Consider the following 20,649-nt stretch of genomic DNA (forward strand, 5'->3'; position numbering starts at 1 on the left):
GCCATGAGACGAAGAAGCCTATTGATTTTCAGCGATTTCCGATAATTACTGCCAGAGTTATGGCCCTTGTCACTTCAAAAAATCTTGTGGACGCTCTAGAGGCCAAAGTTAATATCCGATTGACTTCAAATTTATACACAGTGTTTAAGGTCATGAGACGAGGAAGCTTATTGATTTTCAGCGATTTCCGATAATTACTGCCAGAGTTATGGCCCTTGATCACTTCAAAAAATCTTGTGGACGCTCTAGAGGCCAAAGTTAATATCCGATTGACTTTAAATTTATACACAGTGTTTAAGGTCATGAGACGAAGAAGCCTATTGATTTTCAGCGATTTCCGATATTTACTGCCAGAGTTATGGCCCTTGATCACTTCAAAAAATCTTGTGGACGCTCTAGAGGCCAAAGTTAATATTCGATTGACTTTTAATTTATACACAGTGTTTAAGGTCATGAGACGAAGAAACCTATTGATTTTCAGCGATTTCCGATAATTACTGCCAGAGATTTGCCCCTTGATCACTTCAAAAAATCTTGTGGACGCTCTTAGAGTCTAAAGTTAATATCCGATTGACTTTAAATTTATACACAGTGTTTAAGGTCATGAGACAAAGAAGTCTATTCATTTTCAGTGATTTTCGATAATTACTGCCAGAGTTATGGCCCTTGATCACTTCAAAAAACCTTGTGGATGCTCTAAAGGCTAAAGTTAATATCTGATTGACTTTAAATTTATACACAGTGTTTGAAGTCACGAGGCGAAGAATCCTATTGATTTTCAAAGATTTCTGATAATTACTGCCAAAGTTATGGACCTTGATCACTTTGAAAAATCTTGTGGAGACTCTAGAGGCCAAAGTTAATATCCGATTGACTTCAGATTGATACACAGTTTAAGATTTTGAGACAAACAAGTATATTGATTTTCAATGAATTTTTATGACTTGGAACAGCTAAATCCATGATACAGTATTAAAAGTTTTGTATACATAACTTTAGCATGGTTTTCTGAATTGTTGCTCTTAATCAGATTTTAGTGTATTATAAATGTTTCATTACCGAAAAAAGTAAAAATATGCGACAACTCTTGTTGACTGCTCGGACGATTTAGCTGCTGTGGGCGTATGTTTCGTTGCCTGGCAACCTATCTTGTTTTTTATAGTTCAAAATTTCGTTTTACTTGTCATTACTACACTAGGATCTGGAAGAGTTGTTATATAACAGTTTTTCTACTTGATGTGAGGAATTAGCCAATGAAACGGTCTGTTACGGCGCGTTCTTGGCCTTTTTATGCACGGAACTGTTAGTAAACCACTGGAAAAGTCAATGCTGATTGATTAATCAATGTCTGACATCATAGGGTCAAAAGCTGCTCGTTTGACCCCAGACGTGAACTCCCACTATAACTTGTCAGATCTTCGTGTAGTGTAGGCCATCGAAAATATAAAAAAACGAAACGAAATATATATCTGTATTTAAATCAGATTGGCTGTGATTGTTACTCGTCATGATTAAATTAAACATCACTTGTTCCTGGCCAAGCCTTCCATTCTGCACAAATGACGAGGAGAAATCGCAACGGAAAATCTTGATCAACTTTCTCAGCTAACACTGGGTTAGAACCCCAGACCTTTTAGATAATGAGCCAGACTGTGCTGGATGTCACAAAAATAACCTTAGCACTGAAAATACTCACATATTCTATAAGTATACACAATATCTACCTGCAGTAACAATTACAGCATGGAAGGAGGGTGTTGCCATGACGTTTATTTTGCATCTCAATTTTTTGTTACAGCATCAAGTATTCAATGTATGTAAAATCTAAATATGAGAATTGTATTTTTATTAGAAATATGAGAATATTGTAAATACTAAAATTACTAACATTTCACTTTTCTCACTACTGTGTGTTCTTATTGATTTAGGCCATATAAAGAAAATTTTACGTTTCTCATCGGATACTCCTGTGTGTTAAAAAAGGGCTGCATTATTTGTTTTTATTTCAAATATGGAAATTAAAAATAGTCTCTTTAATTACTGCACATAAATATTTGCCCCTGATTACAGGAAGTAATTTTATAAAAAAAAATTTAGTAAAATCAGCGGTGTAACATAGGATCAATTATCTAGTACGCAACCCAGATAAATGTTATTAATCTTCATAAATTATACTGGATAATCATGCATTTCAATAAACAACATGAGATAGATATATAGTGCCTTGATATATGATGTTTATGAGAAGTCATTTAGAACATACTAGTGATTCTTTGCCAAAATAAAAACACAAAAATAAAAACCACATTTAAACAACCCCACATTCTCACTTTAATAGGAATAATGGATGGTGTTTCTTAACGGTCCCAAAAAACATAACTTTGTGGAGTTTGGTGCTAATACCCCAAAAAATATCTCACCTGAATCTCACATGTACTGCCTTCTCCCAACACTTTAATCTTCTATTTCACATTTTAATGTGTTGAGGAACTGATTCCTACCCTCTGGTTTCAAGGTAAACATTATCAGCCTTTTGTTCTCTCTAACGAGTTTTCACATTTAGAAAATCTGTGACATGCTCTGATAATATATTAAATGTTGGTAATTAAACATACATTATGTAAGAGCTAAATCTGCCTATTGCAGGTCTTTCTTTAAGGCTGAAATGTTATCTGAACTATTAATTAGACATTAATTAACTTATCCAGGCCATAATCAACTCTCGATGCCATCGTTAGCCTTCGATATTTACTGGATTTAATTACATTTTGTGATGGACAATTTAACGTAAAAATGGATAATCAAGACTTTGTTTGTTATCATACCAACGTCAGTAATGACAACCGAGACTAGCCTAGACTTCAATGACTAATATCTCGGTTGAGAGTGAAGCATATTGACTGAAATTTTCAGCATATTTTGTTCTCATTACTCTCAGCTCTTTATCTAACCTTACCTAAACACCCCTTTAAAAGAGACTTATTTATGAATAATAGCACAAGTAGTGAGAGAAATAAGCCATTTCAAAGAAGATGTTTTTAGCTTGCTTCGTCACATGATTCCCATGATATTCGGGTCAACTTTTGACTAATACACTGCATGTTTATTTTGACAAGTTGAAACTAAAAAGCTGTTATATTGTAATATAGATGCATTACAAATCAATTTTAAAAGTTATAAAATAAATGCTCTAAATAGTTATTTAGTGACATGGATTCCGTGTTCATGATGTCATATTGTCATGTGACGTTTCAAATGAAAACTTTTTTCTCCAAAATGCTGTATTGATGTAGAAATGCACGATGAATATAAATACATATATAGCATGTTTAGCATGCCACCAGAATTACAGATGATGTATCAATTCTCTCTACCCCTCTTCCTAGATAATCATTTTTTCCATGAAATTATAGTATTAAAAGAATAAACCTTCCTTTCGTCGGTGTGGGGGGTGGGGGTTGTACAATATATTTAGCTACATGATCTCCACAAAAAACAATGGATTTTTTTTTGTCCAATTTACATATCATTTCAAGGATTTCCCCCCATTATAGTTTGTAGTTAAAGATCCAATGCTTTTCTGTCCAATTTATCATATCATTCTTGATTTTAGATGAAACTTTTTGCTTGTTCGTCAAGGATTTTCCCCATTATAATTTGTACTTTGTAGTTAAAGATCCAATGCTTGGTTGAAAGGTCATTAAACTTTTGGCTGCAATATCACCTAAGGTAGAAGGAGTCATTCCCCCTCTCCCCCCAATGACCAAATGAACGAAAGGATATTCGCATTGAATCATCCATATTTAATGAATATAAATGAAAATAATTGTTGTTTCAAAGATCTAATAGTTTCCTTGATCATTATATAACAGAACTGTATATTTGCATAAATAGATGTATTATATATATATATATATGTGTGTGTATGTTGCATTCAGTGAATATTTGATTGTTGTATCTGTTTGTTCTGCATGCATTATAATTTCATTGGTGTCAGAACTGAAATCCCTTAGAAAAATCACTGACTGTGATATTTCAAGTCCATTCATAATCAATCTGACTAAAACACAGATCCTATTTCGTTTCATTTTTTATAGTTAAAAATTTTGTTTTATTTGTCTGTACTACATTACAATCTGGAAAAGTTGTTATATAACAAGCGTTCTGGATGGCGTGAGGGATTAGCCAATGAAATCATCTATTACGGCGACTTCTTAGCGTCCCATTCACGGAACTGTGGGTAAACCACTAGAAACGTCAACGCTGATTGATTAATCAATGTCTGGCTTCGTAGGGTCAAAAGACACCTGACGCAACCTCCCAGTACAACTGGTCAGATCTTCATGTAGTGTAGCCCATCGAAAGATAAATAAACAAAATAGAATATAGATCTGTATTTTAATCAGATTGATTCATAATAATACCACTTTATGGATTTTACTACTTTATGGATTTTACTACTTTATTGTTTAGTACACACAACATGTATACCTGTAAGATTCTTGAAACGTTACATTTTTAATAAACAGAGAAGTAGTAGTAAATCCACCAGTTTTTATTATTATGAATGTTTTACCTCCACTTTGAAATGTTATTCAAGGATAACATTGCCCCCAGAATTACTTTTAATTTGAATTTAGACAATTTCTTCATTTCATCATTATCATAAATCATCCATAAATCTTTTTATTACATACCAACAGTAGATAATCTCCTAGCCTACATTCATTTGGATTACAAAGCGGCTCATCAAAAGTTTTTCCCGTTAACAGTTGGTGCTTGCTTGGTTATATCATCTACAGGGGCTATTGAATGTTGTAAAATTTTCATTTTGAACTTACATTTCTTTTAGAGATTCAACTTATACAATATTATAATTTGCAAGGAATTCAAAATCCCACAAATGACGATCATCGGCTTTCATATATTGATAGTTTGTTTATGTTTTTTATTCTGTATTCCAGAGTACGACAGCTAAAGACAGTATTGAAAGAAAATCTATTTATTGTTTACGTACTACAGTAATGGAAAAGTAAGTTTATTTTACAACACTTATTTGTTAAAGAGGTATATGGAATATATATAGACATTTATTTAGATGACAAGCCCATAATCAGCTCTCTAGACCATCAGATGGATTAGATATTGAGAGGGTTAGACGATGCCCACCATATCTTCGATATGTGGCCGGTCATGGATGACGTCGCTGACAGAGACTGTTGATAAAAGGAGTTTGAATCAAGACTTTGTTTATACAAAGTTAAAAATGAACTGTAGCTTTTCCCTTCCATATGATTTACCTGTCTATTCCAATCATGCTGCTAATCCTGGTATTTTTTTATATTCTAGACAACCAGCAGCGTTTGAAATAAGTACAAGTAAAAACAACCAGAGAATTTATTTATTTGCTGCTGACAATGAAAGAGAACGGATCTTCTGGTTACAAGCTTTATCGAAGGTTAGTTCTCCACTTTACACTGTATGAAACAAATAAATGTAAAAAATCTGAATCGAAATAATACCTGAGCAACAAACTTAAAGATACATTATGGGAGATTTTAATAGAGAGTTGGCCATTTTTGCTATAACAGTTCAAAAATAGATGATGAAAGAAGAATATATTGAAAATTTCAGTCAAATACTTTATTCCGAACAAAGTTATCACCATTGTAATTTTTGACTAGAAATAGGAGTCAACTCTCTCTTCACCGTCTCGGAGAATGGCAGATTGTTTGATTGACAGGCGTTAACTCCACCTACATAATCTCGATTATCAAGTAACGTTTTCAATGGATGTGGTCCCGTTACCCTATTCGGTTTGAGACGGGGTTACAATTCAATTCGTATCACATTTAGTTTTACTACAAATTAAAAATAAGACATTTAATATATAGATAAGAAGCGAAAGTTTGAAAGGAATGGACCAAATCAATAAGGCATAATTATAGCCGACTTCTTGTTAGCCTGCGTGTACTCTTGTACTGTAACTGGTAGGTCTACGTAACTCCCGAAGCAGACAAATAGGAAACAGTGATCCAATGGGGCTGAAATTCAACTGGGGTGATGTTAGCTGCGATGTTTATCAATTTCCGAAATTTTTCTGTAAACGCAAGTGACAAAAGAGCATATAATACCAACATCCAAACTCTCATTTTAACCACAACTAAACATAATATCGAGGCCGTATATATCGAACTTTCAATCAAATTGACTGACATGCGGCCTCACTCAGCAGCGGCCTCGCTTCATTCATTCTATCATTTAGCCTCGATCTAAAATTTCCAGGAGTATGACGTCAACGTAACGGTTAATCTCCACTTACGATGCCATTTAAAAATTTAATCAATGAATGAAATCCTGTTTAAATCCAAGCCGAATCCAAGCCATCTGTGGGTCTACAGAGTTGATTTTGTGCTTGTTGTGTAAATAAAGATCTAATTTATAATTTCTATGACATCTAAAGCCTAAATAAAGACTTGCAATAATTAGATTTAGCTCTTGCATAATGTATGTTTAACTTTACTGTGAAATAGTAGAGTGGTTTAATCCAGGATGCAATTTGGGGGAAAGGCCTTCATCAACTGAAGAATTATATGTAAAAACTGAATTCTCTAGAATAATGAATCATTAAAATTGAAAATTATACAGATGTAAAAAAATGGATACTCTGGAATAATGAATTGGTATTTTTAAGAATTATAAATAAGGTTCTTGTGAACACATCTCAAATCATACATTCAAATTACAGTGAAAAAATATCTGTAGAAAAAAGATTTATCTTAAAATATATTTCGAGACTCAGATAGCAGTGGCAGAAACTGTGGTTGACAATCTGTAATAGTTGTTGGCTTTTTCAGCAATATGAGTCTATATTTCCCTGGTCATTAGAAATATACGTTCACAAGTTTTGTGGGTCATTTAGGTAACTAAGTTATGCTTAAAGGAACTTATTTTTAATATAGTTGTTGTTTTTTTTTTAAAGCTGATATGTCCTGTAGTTGTTATGGATCATGTTGGTATGATGGAGTTCAGTTTAGCTGGTAATTTCTATATGAAAGATTCAGTAGCAGAAGTAAGTTAGACAAGAACGTAAATATTATTCTATTTAGTTTCTAAGCAACTTAAAACAAATAGAACATTGATTCCAAGGCATTATATATTCAGGCCGATCTAACTTCGTGACTGTAATTCCTCTTCTATAGTTTTAAATGTCATATTCTATTAATAAATGTAACTTGCTGTCATTCCTCTCCTGTAGTTTTAAATGTCATATTTTGTATGTAACTTGTCAAATCTCCTTATGTAGTTTTACATGTCTTATTCTATCATATGTAACTTTCTGCATGTCATATTCTATTAATATATGTAACTTGCTGACTCTTGTAGTTTTACACGTCATTCCTCTCTTGTAGTTTTACACATTATTTTGATATATGTAACTTTCTGACTCTGTATTCCTCTCCTGTAGTTTTACATATCATATTCTATAAATATAAGTTACTTGTTCACTCTGTCATTCATCTCCTCAAGTTTGACACATCATATTCTATTAATATTTTTTTTTTAAATTTATTTTGACAAGGAATGGAGAAAAACTTGGGTTATGTTGAATGGAAGAAATTTTTTTTATTTAACTAAGGTAATAAAGATTTATTTTTATCATTGCATATGTTTTTTAATCCAAAGATTATGGATATTTTGAAAGAGATGTAAGTAAATGGGATACATGAAACTTGGATTCAATTGAATTTACAAAGTTAATTTAAATGAAAAAAATCTGATTTTGATTCAATTCAATTTACTTAATTGGAAAAAAACTGATTTGATATTTTTGTGTATTTTAGGAAACAAAGTTAGAGAGTGTAGATCTCCGAAAAGCCAGTAGTATCAGTAAGTGACTTTTCACGTTAAATATAAAATAAGCCAGATCAGTATTAAAAAGAGAGAAATGGGGTTTAATGTCCACTCAACACAAATTAGGTTATTCCGGGAGTTACATGGTATAATTTTTATTTCAATAACTTGCTTGTGCAAAGAGGTCTTTATCAATGGGAAGAAACTGGAAGACCCAGATAAAACATATGAGGTTGCACATGAACTATGCACAGAGTCTCAATGTTATGTAATTTATAGCCCCCTTCAGGTGCTTAGGTTGAACTGGTTTAAAAACCCTGGAGATCGTTAAACCAGTTTAACTTTGATATCTGAACGCAAATGTGGGGCAAATAAATCAGCTCGTGACCTGTCTTCGAGAAGCCTTTTTTTTTAAACTGGTTCATCTTGGCCATCAAAATGGGTTGGCTTAGAAACCCTGGCTGGAAAAATAGTGGCGTAATGCAAAACCAGTGTTATCGAAAGCATGCAAGAACCAAATAAAGAAGATGAAACTACCCAGGCGTAGTTAACTCTAACCTCCAACCGAAGAGGTCAGAATAGTTAAACTGTTTTGGCTTATGGTACGTGTGAACGCAACACAATCTTAAAAACTCTGGCGATTTAGAACTAGTTTGAAAATAAGTGAACAGGGTATAAGTAAAAACATATATTTAAAAAATTTCGTAAAAAATGGTCTGGCTTTTACAAAAAATAGAGTAATTATTACTTTATTTGCCTAAAAGATATAAAGTTGGTAGCGTGAAATCCATAGAAACCAATGTAAACTTTGAACATCCATATTTTAAGTCAAGTTAAATGGTTAATTAGTTTTTACTGTAATCATATTTTTTCACCAACTACGGTCATTTGGGAAAGATTTTTACCAGCTTCTTGCATAAGTTTGTGGTGGCTGCTGTCATTTTTCAGTAGACACTAGAATTCCCTTTGTTTACATTATATTAAATGTTTTTGTAGAACATCAGAGTAGTGAGACAGGTTGTAGTAAATGTACAGAAGTCGGCTACCACTTTGTTGTCAATGCGCCTGGCAGGTGAGTAAAAAATAAAATGTGGAAATTTGAGTATAATAATTTCTCCACATAATTACATTAATTAATCATCATTTTGATAACACAATCAAGTTATACACAAAACACAATTCTATGGAATACAAGTAATTCCACTAGACATACACAGAACACAATCCTATACATTACAAGTAATTCCACTAGACATACACAGGACACAATTCTATGGAATACAAGTAATTCCACTAGACATACACCAGACACAATTGTATGAAATACAAGTAATTCCACTAGACACAATTCTATGGAATACAAGTAATTCCACTGGACATACACCAGACACTATTGTATGAAATACAAGTAATTCCACTAGACACACACAGGACACAATTCTATTGAATAGAAGTAATTCCACTAGACATACACAGGACACAATTCTATGGAATACAAGTAATTCCACTAGACATACACAGGACACAATTCTATGGAATACATGTAATTCCACTAGACATACACAGGATGCAATTCTATGGAATACAAGTAATTCCACTAGACATACACCAGACACAATTGTATGAAATACAAGTAATTCCACTAGACACACACATGACACAATTCTATAGAATAGAAGTAATTCCACTAGACATACACAGGACACAATTATATGGAATATAAGTAATTACTGTTTATTACTGAGCCACATTCTAGCTTGGCTTCTCTAGTCTTTGCCACATTCTAGCTTGGCTTCTCTAGTCTTTATCAACAGGAAATACATCTTTAGATCTCGATCTTTAGGTTACCATATTATAAACAATAATCTAGTTTAAATGGCGAATTTCATTTAATACAGGAAATTAGCGTGGTAAATAAGTCAACGTAATCTGCCTTCGATTTAATTTTGCTATAATCATAATATCTATTAACAAACTTCTGGTGTATATCATTATCTTTCTAAGATAATTTTTGTCCCCCGCCTTTCGAAGAAAGCAGGGGACTATTAAAATGGGTTCGTCTGTCTGTCTGTCTGTCTGTCTGTCTGTCTGTCAGTCTGTCTGTCCGTCCGTCCGTCCGTCCGTCCGTCCGTCCGTCCGTCCGTCCGTCCGTCTGTCCGTCACACTTTTTGGGACACAATAACTCTCTTCCTAATTGAGCTAGAATGTTCAAACTTGGTGTATGTGTTTATTAGGTCAATGCCTTGATGGAGTTCGAAGATGAGCATTTTCCGCTTAGGGTAAGCAGAGATAAGCAATTTGATTGGTTGATGCTTTGGGACACGATAACTCTCTTCCTAATTGGGCTAGAATGTTCAAACTTGGTGTATGTGTTGATTAGGTCAATGCCTTGATGGAGTTCGAAGATGAGCATTTTCCGCTTAGGGTAAGCAGAGATAAGCAATTTGATTGGTTGATGCTTTGGGACACGATAACTTTTAATTGAGCTAGAATGTTCAAACTTGGTGTATGTGTTTATTAGGTCAATGCCTTGATGGAGTTCGAAGATGAGCATTTTCCGCTTAGGGTAAGCAGAGATAAGCAATTTGATTGGTTGATACTTTGGGGCACGATAACTCTCTTCCTAATTGAGCTAGAATGTTCAAACTTGGTGTATGTGTTGATTAGGTCAATGCCTTGATGGAGTTCGAAGATGAGCATTTTCCGCTTAGGGTAAGCAGAGATAAGCAATTTGATTGGTTGATGCTTTGGGACACGATAACTTTAGTTCTAATTAAGTGAGATTGATGAAACTTGGTGTATAGATTTATTATATGAATACCTTAACTAAGTTCGATAATGAACATTTTTTGCTGAGGGTAAGCAGAGTGATAAGCAATTTGATTGGTAGAAACTTTGGAACACAATAACTCTCCTTCTAATTGAGGTAGAATGTTCAAACTTGGCATAGGTGTCTATTAGGTGAATGTTTAAACTTGATGTATATGTAGATGTTCATTAGGTGAATGTCTTGACTGAGTTCAATAATTAACATTTCGAGCTGAAGCTAAGCAGAGCTAATCGATTTCATTTGTCGATGGTTTGGGACAAGATAATCTTGATTCTATCTGATAGAGAGTGATGAAACTTAGTGAAAAAAATAAATGTGCGATTAATTAATATGTGTCATCTATTTATTTTGCAATTTCGGCGGGGGACATCAGCCTCACTGTTGGCTTGTTAAATTTTACTTCAAATCGATTTCAGGGCATTATATATACAGGCCGATTTAAGTCGTGATACAGAGAAATTAAGGAATATTATTGAGAATGCCATAAAGGTAGGTGTAAACTGTGAGTGAAATGTTGGAAGTTCATTCAATTAGGCTACATGCAGAATGTTGGTCAAATTTTAACAGTGGGAAGGAGGATGGGGAGTGGTACTGGCCTCTTGACATGAACATGCTGGGGTGTGAAAAACCCTTCAGGATTTTTGGAATCTGGTTCACGCTTTTCAGGGTTATGACAGATAAAGAAAGTGTGTCTAGTCTTTTGGATTGTATGAAAAAGCCGAGGTTCCATGTACACATTAGCATTGTTGGCATACATGTAAAAGAATCCTTAGCCGATGGAATCTGATTAATAAGAGTAGGTAAAAATGCCATGAAATTAAGAATTACATTGTGTGTTAGTCTCAAAATAATTGTAGGCAACATTAAACCATCTTCCATTCCACAATACATTTCAATTCAAGTTTATCAAATTTCCTCTACATTTGTATTTATAGATAATGTTTTATGACTGACTGACTCAACCTGGTCGGTTTTGAAATAAAGATAACCTGTAGGTGTTTAAATGCTTCAATCTAGAATTTATTTGTTTTTCAGGGAAGTGGCATAACATTAGAAGATCAGCAGTTAACGTCTGATAATGTTCCGGTTATTGTTGATAGATGTATAAATTATATAACAAATAATGGTACATACCACACTCAGTATAAATTTTATAACACATAATGATCCGCACCACACTCAGTATAGATTTTATAACACATAATGATACGTACCACACTCAGTATAAATTTTATAACACATAATGATACGTACCACACTCAGTATAAATTTTTTAACACATAATGATACGTACTACACTCAGTATAAATTTTTTAACACATAATGATACGTACCACACTCGGTATAAATTTTATAACACATAATGGTACGTAATACACTCAGTATAAATTATATAACAAATAATGGTACGTAATACACTCAGTATAAATTATATAACAAATAATGGTACGTAATAAAATCAGTATAGGCAGGTATTATCTCCTTTAAATTACCTTTATTCAATTGTTGGATCTAATTTAAGTTTTAGTTCTTTGAGGTTTGGGGGTTTTTTGCCAGATACTATATTTATGTAGAATACAGTTTCTATTTTCCAACGTGGTTTCCCCTTGTCAGTGGTGCAGTAGGACGTTAAACCCCATTTCATTTCATTTCTGTCTCTATCTATGTTTCAGGGTTAAGAACAAGAGGTATTTATAGAGAAAGTGCTACAAATTCTAGAGTTCAGTTATTATTACAAGAACTTAGAAATGGTTTGTATTAGTTTTTATTCATTAGGCAACATCACTTGTCTTCCATAGGCTCAGTTATCAAGTACACAATCATGATAAATGTTATTGACAGTCATAAATGATACTGGATAATCATACATAACTGTTAACAATGTTGAAATGTGATGTTTGTGATAAGTCAATTAACCACATGATTCTTTGACAAAATAAAAGCACAAAAATAGAAAAATCTCTGGCATCAAATCTGAATGAAATACAATGTGTATAACTATTTTCATTTATCCCAGTTCGTGCTGAAAAGTTTTGATTTTAAAAACAGTTAATTTTTAGCTTGAAATTATCATCTCTTTTTTTTTTCTGCAGATCCTCGCAGTGTAAGATTGGAAGAATACACAGATCACGAAGTAGCAAATGCCCTCAAGAGATTTTTCCGTGGTTTAACTGCATCAGTATTCACACAAGATTACAAGGAATGGATAAAAACTTCAGGTATATATTTAGCGTCACTAAAATATTTGAAATATATATTTTTTTCTTTTTTTTTTTTAGGATTAATATCAATAATGATACTGAATATAAATTTAATAAATTGTTAAATCCTTTACTGCTTGTGAGAGTGGGTGTTGGGTGGTCAGGTGGTCTAATGCATGTGCTTTAGATCATAAGGTTTGTCATGGTTTTACTCTGAGTTCTCTGGTTTCCTCCCTGGGAGCCATGGTGGCACAGTGAGTAAGAAGCTGGCTCCCTAACCAAGAGGTCTCTGGTTCTCCCCCAGTGTTTGCCAAGAAAGTTCCTCAGGATTTTCCGGCCTGGTTTAATCATGTCAGTGTTTCAGGATGAAGGGTCTAGCAAGGACAGTGTCTAGTAATTCAGATGTGATGACAAACTGAGGTCCCATGTACACATTGATGTGCTCGTTAAAGAACCCTTGACAGATCCCTCATAGCACACTGCATGGTGCATGCTCATCTTGATTAGCCCAGTCAGTGCAGAAAAGTAGGACATTAAACCCTATTGTTTTTCATTTTACTTGTAGATTTCTCCCACTGCCAAAGATCCCTACGTGCAAGCTAATTATAGAAATAAAATTTTGCCATATATGTCTCGCAATGTTAAACCCAATTTATCTCTTTCTCTTTTATCGTTTGATGTTTGTTTTTTCAAATACTCTTTTCTGTACATATTTCAGTGATAAGTGATTTAAATAATAAATTAGCCTGGTATGGTTATCTGTTGGACCAAATGCCTGAAATAAATTATAGTACACTTAAAAAACTTGTACTACATTTACGAAAGTAAGTATTAAGTAGTATAATAAAATAGCAAAATTAAAACCATTTTACCATTATGATCCTGTACTCCACATTGACTTATACTGGTTTTCATGATTTTGAAAAATGTTGTTTGCTAACTCTGCCTTCAAATGGCAATAATTGGCCTGGTTGAGCAATGTAGAAACATTATAAAGAGAATATTAGTTTTCATGGTTTAATAAAATGGAAAATGTTTGCTAAGTCTTCCTTCAAATATGTGGGTTGAGTATATGAAATATGTCATATATATTTGCAGAATTGGACAGTATACAGCAGATAACGCCATGACTGTGGAGAATCTGGCTACATGTTTCGCTCCTTCTTTACTCATACCAGATGAAAATGAGGTAAGTTAGTTGATACATATAACAGGTATCACTTTGGCGGCGGGAACCTAGGAATCTTTCACACTCTAAAATATATTAAGCTGCCCTTTTGGATTTGTTAGATTTCAAATTGTTAAAAACTATTGGTATACCATATTGGGAATGTAAAAGTTAATAGGGTCTGATAAAAATTAAAAGGCAAAAATATGATTTTGGAATAATTTTTTGCGGTGATCTAGACAAAAGTCTAGATTAATTTGCTCAGATTAATTTGAATGAAATTTTCAATAATTTCATTTTTCCTTACCTATTTTTTAACTATTATAGCAATAATGGACATCTCTTTAACTAAATCTTACATAATACATCTTTAATGTATGATCTATGAAGATTGACTTTTGTTACATATTTGGATTATTTTTTATTTTTAGCCACGTATGAATATACAGACATCTCTGCCATGTCAGTTATCTATATTGATGGATATTATCACACATCACGACAATTTATTCAGGGTAAGTCACATCTCACTAATTAATTTATCTGTGTTTTAAACAATCATTGCATCAATAATCGTTTTCCATAAAAAATAAGTATTAAAAGTGTTCATTAGATATTAATCTAAACAATTGAAGTAAAATTGTAGGGTAGATGCCATCTTGAGCCAAATTTTCATGGATAGAATTAGACATGAAATATCGTACATGCATCGGCTAGCAATCTGTTAGAAAATAAAGATTGCAGCCTGAAATGTATAGAAAGTGTTAGAAACTTTAGATGATGTTAACTTCAATTAGATTTTGATCAATTTGAATAAGTTTGGAACTGATATGCTTCTTTTATTGTGTGTGGAGTGTGTTGGCAAGCACAAATCCAGAATATGGATATTACAATCTGTGGATATCAACTATATGTAGTGTTATCAAAGATTTTAAAGACAAAGAAATTTGTATATTGTACTAATAAACATGTAAATGGAGTATTGTCTTTTTTCAACAGTTAGATCAAGAAAAGTCAATTGAGGACAAAATGGAAGAAGCAGAAAAAAAGATAAATGAAATACAGTCAAGTCCGAGAATAGTGAGTTATCAGCTTAATTTGTACAAATACTTTGATTTCAAATTACTGGTTTGTCAAGTTGGTAAATTTGTTTAATTCTAAAATTGAAGTTTGAATTTGGGGCAATATTTGTAAATATGATAACTGTCTTTTATTTTTCAGTCAAAGACATTGATGTCATCTGATAGTTTATTAATACCTATTTCTATGTTTGATATTTCTGCCCAGTGTGAAATGGTTACAGTAAGTAAATCCTTGCATCTTTATAAATGAAATGAACTGGGGTTTCGCATCCTACATTTCTGCACCATCTACAATCTTGGCTAGCGATGACGGCATGCACCATGCAGTTTGCTATAAGGAATATTTTTCCAGGACTGTGGTGCTACACCCTACTCTTATTTTAAATTAAAACTGTCAAGAGTTCTTTTATTTGCACACCAACATGTAGACAGGAGGTCATATTGTTGTCCCATTGAAACTACCAGACACTGTTCCTCGCTAGTGCCTACATCCTGACATTTGGAAACCCTACTGGAAAATATCCTGGTGAACTTTCTCTGCCAATACCTGGATCAAACTCTGGACATCCTGGATAAGTGATCCAGTACCATATCTGCTGAGGCTCAATGTATCTGTTTATCATTATTAGACCCAAACAGAAGATTTATTGTAAAGTTCTAATAGACAACCAGGATAACTGCTCAACATAATAAAAACACAAGGAAATAGTACAATTAGATACATCATCGCAGAGAAGATACAAAATTTGAGGAAATGGTCACATGAATAGTGTAGTCAGTGGACTCTTAAATGAAAATAATAGTCAGAGACCTGATAAGATTATTTGTCATTATAGTTAAAAAGTCGTGATACACCACCTGATAAGATTATTTGTTATTATGGTTAACAAGTCCTGATACACCACTTGATAAGATTATTTGTTATTATAGTTAACAAGTCATGATACACCACCTGATAAGATTAGTTATTATTATAGTTAATAAATCATGATACACCACCTAATAAAATTATTTGTTATTATAGTTAACAAGTCATGATACACCACTTCATAAGATTATTTGTTATTATAGGTTACAAGTCGTAATACAGCATCTGAAGTTATTGATTATTTTCTCTCTAAAAGAAAAGTCAGTCAAAGACAAATTAATATACATGAAATATTGTTTAAAGGTCAATTAGGTGAGTTTATCTTATATTTAACTTATTCAAATAATTTTACAAAAGATTTTACAAAAAAATAAAAGAAATGGTCTTTAAAATCGTTACTTTTCTATACTTACCAGGCTAATTAAGAGGGGTATACACCATTCAGTGAGCTATGAGGGAAATTTTGCCTTGACAATTGAGCCACAGCCTACTTTTATTTTTTTAAGTCCCAAATGTCAGGGGATCTTTAACATGCTGCTACTGTGAAGAATCCTCCTTTGATTTTACCATGTACTTTGAAAAATTTAGAAGTTTTGATTATCTTTATAGAGAGGCCGTTACATTGGACAAATCCAGTTTATGAAGATGTATGTAGATGGGGAGACTGGTCAGAAGATGTGAGGAAAGGGGTGTGTCTTTGTTTAAAACCAACAGAATTAATAGAAAAAATAGCATCATATGTAAGTAGGGTTTGATATACAAAAAGTCTAGTTTACAAGAAAAGAAAATTCAAATGTTTTTTTTTTAAATTTTTGCAATCTTTGAAATATGTAGTCCTAACTGAAAACCCATAACTAAATATATAGATTCTTCAATTTCTTCCCATGGCTAAAGATCTATATTCGCAAGCGGATCAGTGAAATTAAATTGTAGCAATCCTGAAATGACCTAGTTTGTATTGTTTATAGGTTAAACATTATTTCTATCATTCTCATGTCAAAAGTGCTTTATATTAAACCTGTGTTTTGACTCAAAATGACCAAACTGACCAAAGTATTGTGTTTAAGAGAGATTAAACTCCATGTCATTCAGAATGAAAGAAATAAAGAATAATAGTAATTGATGTTTTGTTTTGTCTTTCAGTATGATCCAAGTAAATATTTGTTATCTGATCTAAAGTGTAGTGAAAAGAAAAGTTTTAAAAAATATACATTTGATTTTAAACAATCTAAGTTTTCGTGTTACAAAGATTCGAAGGCTTCTAACTGTTTATGGTGTTTTAACGCAGAAGATATGATTATATACTTAGGTGTTGACCCTAGACGTTCATCTATTCCATCCAAGTAAGTTCTAAATATGGCCTGTATGTATACTATTCAAAAAAAGTAGGGGATATTTGATTTTTAAGTGTTATTAAAGTCACCTAATGAAACTGACGAAGAAACAAATGACAAAATGAAATGAAGTTCACATTCATCGATTTATTCTAAATGATCGTTAGACTAAGTAAGGCACAGACTGACCATAATAAGGGTAAAATGATACCCGGGGTCAAACAGCAAAGTTACCACAGCATCACAACCAAGTCAGTAACGGGTAAATCCTCCTCTGTTTGCCAAACAAGCATTGATCCGACGTGGCATACTCCTAATGAGACGTCTAAGGTCATTTTGGTCCAGATTGTCCCATTCCTGTTGCAACGCAGCAGCAAGTTCTTGGACATTGGCAGGACGTTGTTGACGTTGACGTAACCTCTGTCCAAGCATGTCCCAGACATGCTCGATGGGGGAGAGGTCGGGACTCAGTGCTGGCCAAGGTAATGTGGTGATGTTCTGTTGTTGGAGGTAACCTGTAACGATCCTGGCCCTGTGACATCTTGCGTTGTCATCCTGGAAGATGAAACGGCGGCCATGACGTTGTGCGAACGGCACAACAAGGACTGCCAAGATGTTGTCCCGGTAGTACTGGCCTGTAACACGCCCTGCAACAACATGTAAAGCCGTTCTTCCAGCAACAGTGATGCCTCCCCACACCATAACAGAACCACCCCCAAATCGATCATGTCTGATGACGTTAACGTCTTGGAAGCGCTCGTTTCGACGACGCCACACCCTCCTACGTCTGTCCAAAAAATCAACAGTGAACCTTGACTCATCTGAAAACATCACAATGCTCCAGCGTCGATTATCCCAGTGTTGACGATCCCTACACCAACGACGTCTTGCCTGTATGTGATGATCTCTCAAACAAGGGATCACGCCAGGACGTCGGGCGCGAAGGTGGCCCCTTTGTAGTCGATTCCAAATCGTCTGGCCACTCACTCTCACTTTGCTGTGATGACACGATTTCTCAAGGCCAAGGTACGGATAAATCGATCCTGGGCTTGAGTTGTCGCCCTTGGTCGACCTGAGCGTGGTCTGTCCTGTACAGATTGTGTATCACGGTATCTGGACCATAGCCTGCTTATGACAGACTGAGAAACATTCATCGTCCGCGCCACAACCACCTGTGTTGTGGCGATCTGTAGCATGCCAAGGGCATGTAACCTTTCATTTTGGGTAAGCCGACGCATATCAAAATTTGTTTTCTGGTCACTAAAACAATTAAACTGATGTTTCCACCCTGGAATTCAATGCCACAATGACTGTAACATTCAAAGTCAGAGTCGTGCAAATCTTGGGTTGGACCCCCATGATGATCCCAAGCATCACCTGCATTCCATGCGGTAGCTATTGGTGCGTTTGGGCGTCACATGTAACTGGAAATGTTTCTTCTGTTAGGTTCTATAGTGACTTTTTTCGTAGTCATTTGCATATTTTAGTATTATGCCCCCAAAATCAAATATCCCCTACTTTTTTTGAATAGTATATAAAAATAATTTATACTGTGTTATGATATGTGCTTCACAATAGTTATACGCGAACACTATATGGACTACACTTTATATATATTGAATTTCTGGTAATAACTTCACGAGTTATTGCCCTTGAACACTTGTGAACAACAAAAGTTATCATCCAATCTGATTAAAACTTAAATGCAATATTCAGATTTGAGAAACATTCCAGTATAATTTTAAGTTCTCTGAAATACCCATTTGAGATATTGACAATAATTTCATTTTTTTTTTCAGATATGGTTTTACTTTTATAATAAGAGGTGAAAAACCAGCCAAGTAAGTACAACACATTATTACGAAATAGGAAAGGGGCTGTGGGGATCTTCAACACTCTCTGAAAAGTGTAGCAGAGGCTGGACAAGCTGGTAGATTTGTGTAGTTGCTGGATCCAATGTCAGGAACAGATTTAGACTGCCAAATTAAATGATTTGATCATGAATTAATCCTATGGAATAATCAACAGAAATAAAATAGAGTAGAGTGGTAATTTAATCATTTGAAAAAAAAGGGTCATGACTCGTAGGGATAATTTACCACACTATTCTACATAAAATCTGTTTTTACGTCTGATCTATTCTGGAAATCAATTTGGTTAATGAAACTTAAGAATTTTTTTATACAGTCATTAAATATTGTTAATTTTTTGATTATTTTAGGAAAGAAAGTGGATATTTTGGTAGAAGTGTTTGTTTCCCTTCTCAAAATGATTTATATACGTGGGTGGCAGCTTTACTTATGGCTAAGGTAAATATGTAATAATTAGGATTTTTCTCCTTTAGAGTCCGCTTGCTGAAGAGAATTTTTCCAGGGTAGTACCCATATCCAACTACTCATCATTAAATTTCAATTGCCAAGAATCATAAGGTCTGTCACTGAGACAACTGGCGTGGTTTCGATTCCCCAGTTGTACATGACAAGGAGTAGGGTCGCTTGTCCAATCTCGTAGGTTTTTTCCGGGTCCTCCGATTTCCTCCCACTACATGCAAATTATTGAAATATAATTAGTCCCGAAATTACCTGGATTGTGTCGAGTGGATGTTAAACCCCATTCTCTCTCTCTCCAATTGCCAAGAGTTCCTAATTCATGCTGTGAGCTACGGTGGCTAAGTGGGTAAGATGCTGGCTCGCTAATCTGGAGATCACATCACATTCTATCCCTGCATTGGTCAAGATTTTTCGATGTGGTTCCCCCTTGTCAGTGGTGCAGGATGGAGGACTTGGCAAGGACAGCTGTCTAGTGATTCAGAGGGGACAGAAAACTGAGGTCCTGTGTATACATTGTTGTGCACATTAAAGATCTCATGGCAGTTGGAATTCAACTTAAAGAGTAGGCCATAGTGCCGCTATCTGGGCAAAATATCCCTCATAGCACAGTGTATGGCATATGCCAGACTTCATTAGCCAGTCAGAGTAGAACAGTAGGACGTTAAACCCCATTTCATTTCCTAATGCCATTGAATAACTAGTCAACAGTTTAATTGTCAGCCCCATAGATGCTACTCCTGATGAATGAAAACTGGGCTTGAAAAATCCTGATATTTTTCACAGCCCGTGCCTATATTCAAACCCAGAACATTGTTGTCAAGAAGACAGTGCAACAGAATAGACTTCCATATATGTATATTTGATTGATAATTTGCAATATTTCAGTATCCTGAAGGTTTAGTGCCAGTATAAATATATATACAGGTTTATACAATAATATAGTAAGTAGCATTATATTATTACAAAAAGGAATTAAAGACTA

General features: G+C 34.1%; 1 protein-coding gene across 5 annotated transcripts in view; it reads left to right on the top strand.

The window, feature by feature from the left end:
* Window positions 1–20,649, top strand: part of LOC126830627 (arf-GAP with Rho-GAP domain, ANK repeat and PH domain-containing protein 1) — an 83,281-nt gene that overhangs the window by 57,645 nt on the left and 4,987 nt on the right. For 3 of the 5 annotated variants that reach the window (XM_050561027.2, XM_050561030.2, XM_050561031.2), the window contains 22 exons: window positions 1,799–1,813; window positions 4,965–5,032; window positions 5,350–5,458; window positions 6,983–7,072; window positions 7,583–7,639; window positions 7,845–7,890; window positions 8,851–8,926; window positions 11,101–11,173; window positions 11,720–11,810; window positions 12,358–12,435; window positions 12,778–12,903; window positions 13,604–13,709; window positions 13,984–14,074; window positions 14,485–14,568; window positions 15,053–15,133; window positions 15,275–15,355; window positions 16,207–16,315; window positions 16,613–16,743; window positions 17,147–17,346; window positions 19,137–19,178; window positions 19,559–19,646; window positions 20,553–20,608. In XM_050561027.2, coding sequence (XP_050416984.2) covers window positions 1,799–1,813; window positions 4,965–5,032; window positions 5,350–5,458; window positions 6,983–7,072; window positions 7,583–7,639; window positions 7,845–7,890; window positions 8,851–8,926; window positions 11,101–11,173; window positions 11,720–11,810; window positions 12,358–12,435; window positions 12,778–12,903; window positions 13,604–13,709; window positions 13,984–14,074; window positions 14,485–14,568; window positions 15,053–15,133; window positions 15,275–15,355; window positions 16,207–16,315; window positions 16,613–16,743; window positions 17,147–17,346; window positions 19,137–19,178; window positions 19,559–19,646; window positions 20,553–20,579 — 1,869 coding nt within the window. In that variant the 3' untranslated portion in view covers window positions 20,580–20,608. Of the gene's footprint in view, window positions 1–1,798; window positions 1,814–4,964; window positions 5,033–5,349; window positions 5,459–6,982; window positions 7,073–7,582; window positions 7,640–7,844; window positions 7,891–8,850; window positions 8,927–11,100; window positions 11,174–11,719; window positions 11,811–12,112; window positions 12,131–12,357; window positions 12,436–12,777; window positions 12,904–13,603; window positions 13,710–13,983; window positions 14,075–14,484; window positions 14,569–15,052; window positions 15,134–15,274; window positions 15,356–16,206; window positions 16,316–16,612; window positions 16,744–17,146; window positions 17,347–19,136; window positions 19,179–19,558; window positions 19,647–20,552; window positions 20,609–20,649 lie in introns of those variants that run through there. The other 2 variants (XM_050561028.2, XM_056102692.1) reach the window with 2 other exon arrangements.

The sequence above is a fragment of the Patella vulgata genome, chromosome 8, assembly GCF_932274485.2.
Source record: "Patella vulgata chromosome 8, xgPatVulg1.2, whole genome shotgun sequence".
Taxonomy (NCBI): Eukaryota; Metazoa; Mollusca; class Gastropoda; family Patellidae; genus Patella; species Patella vulgata.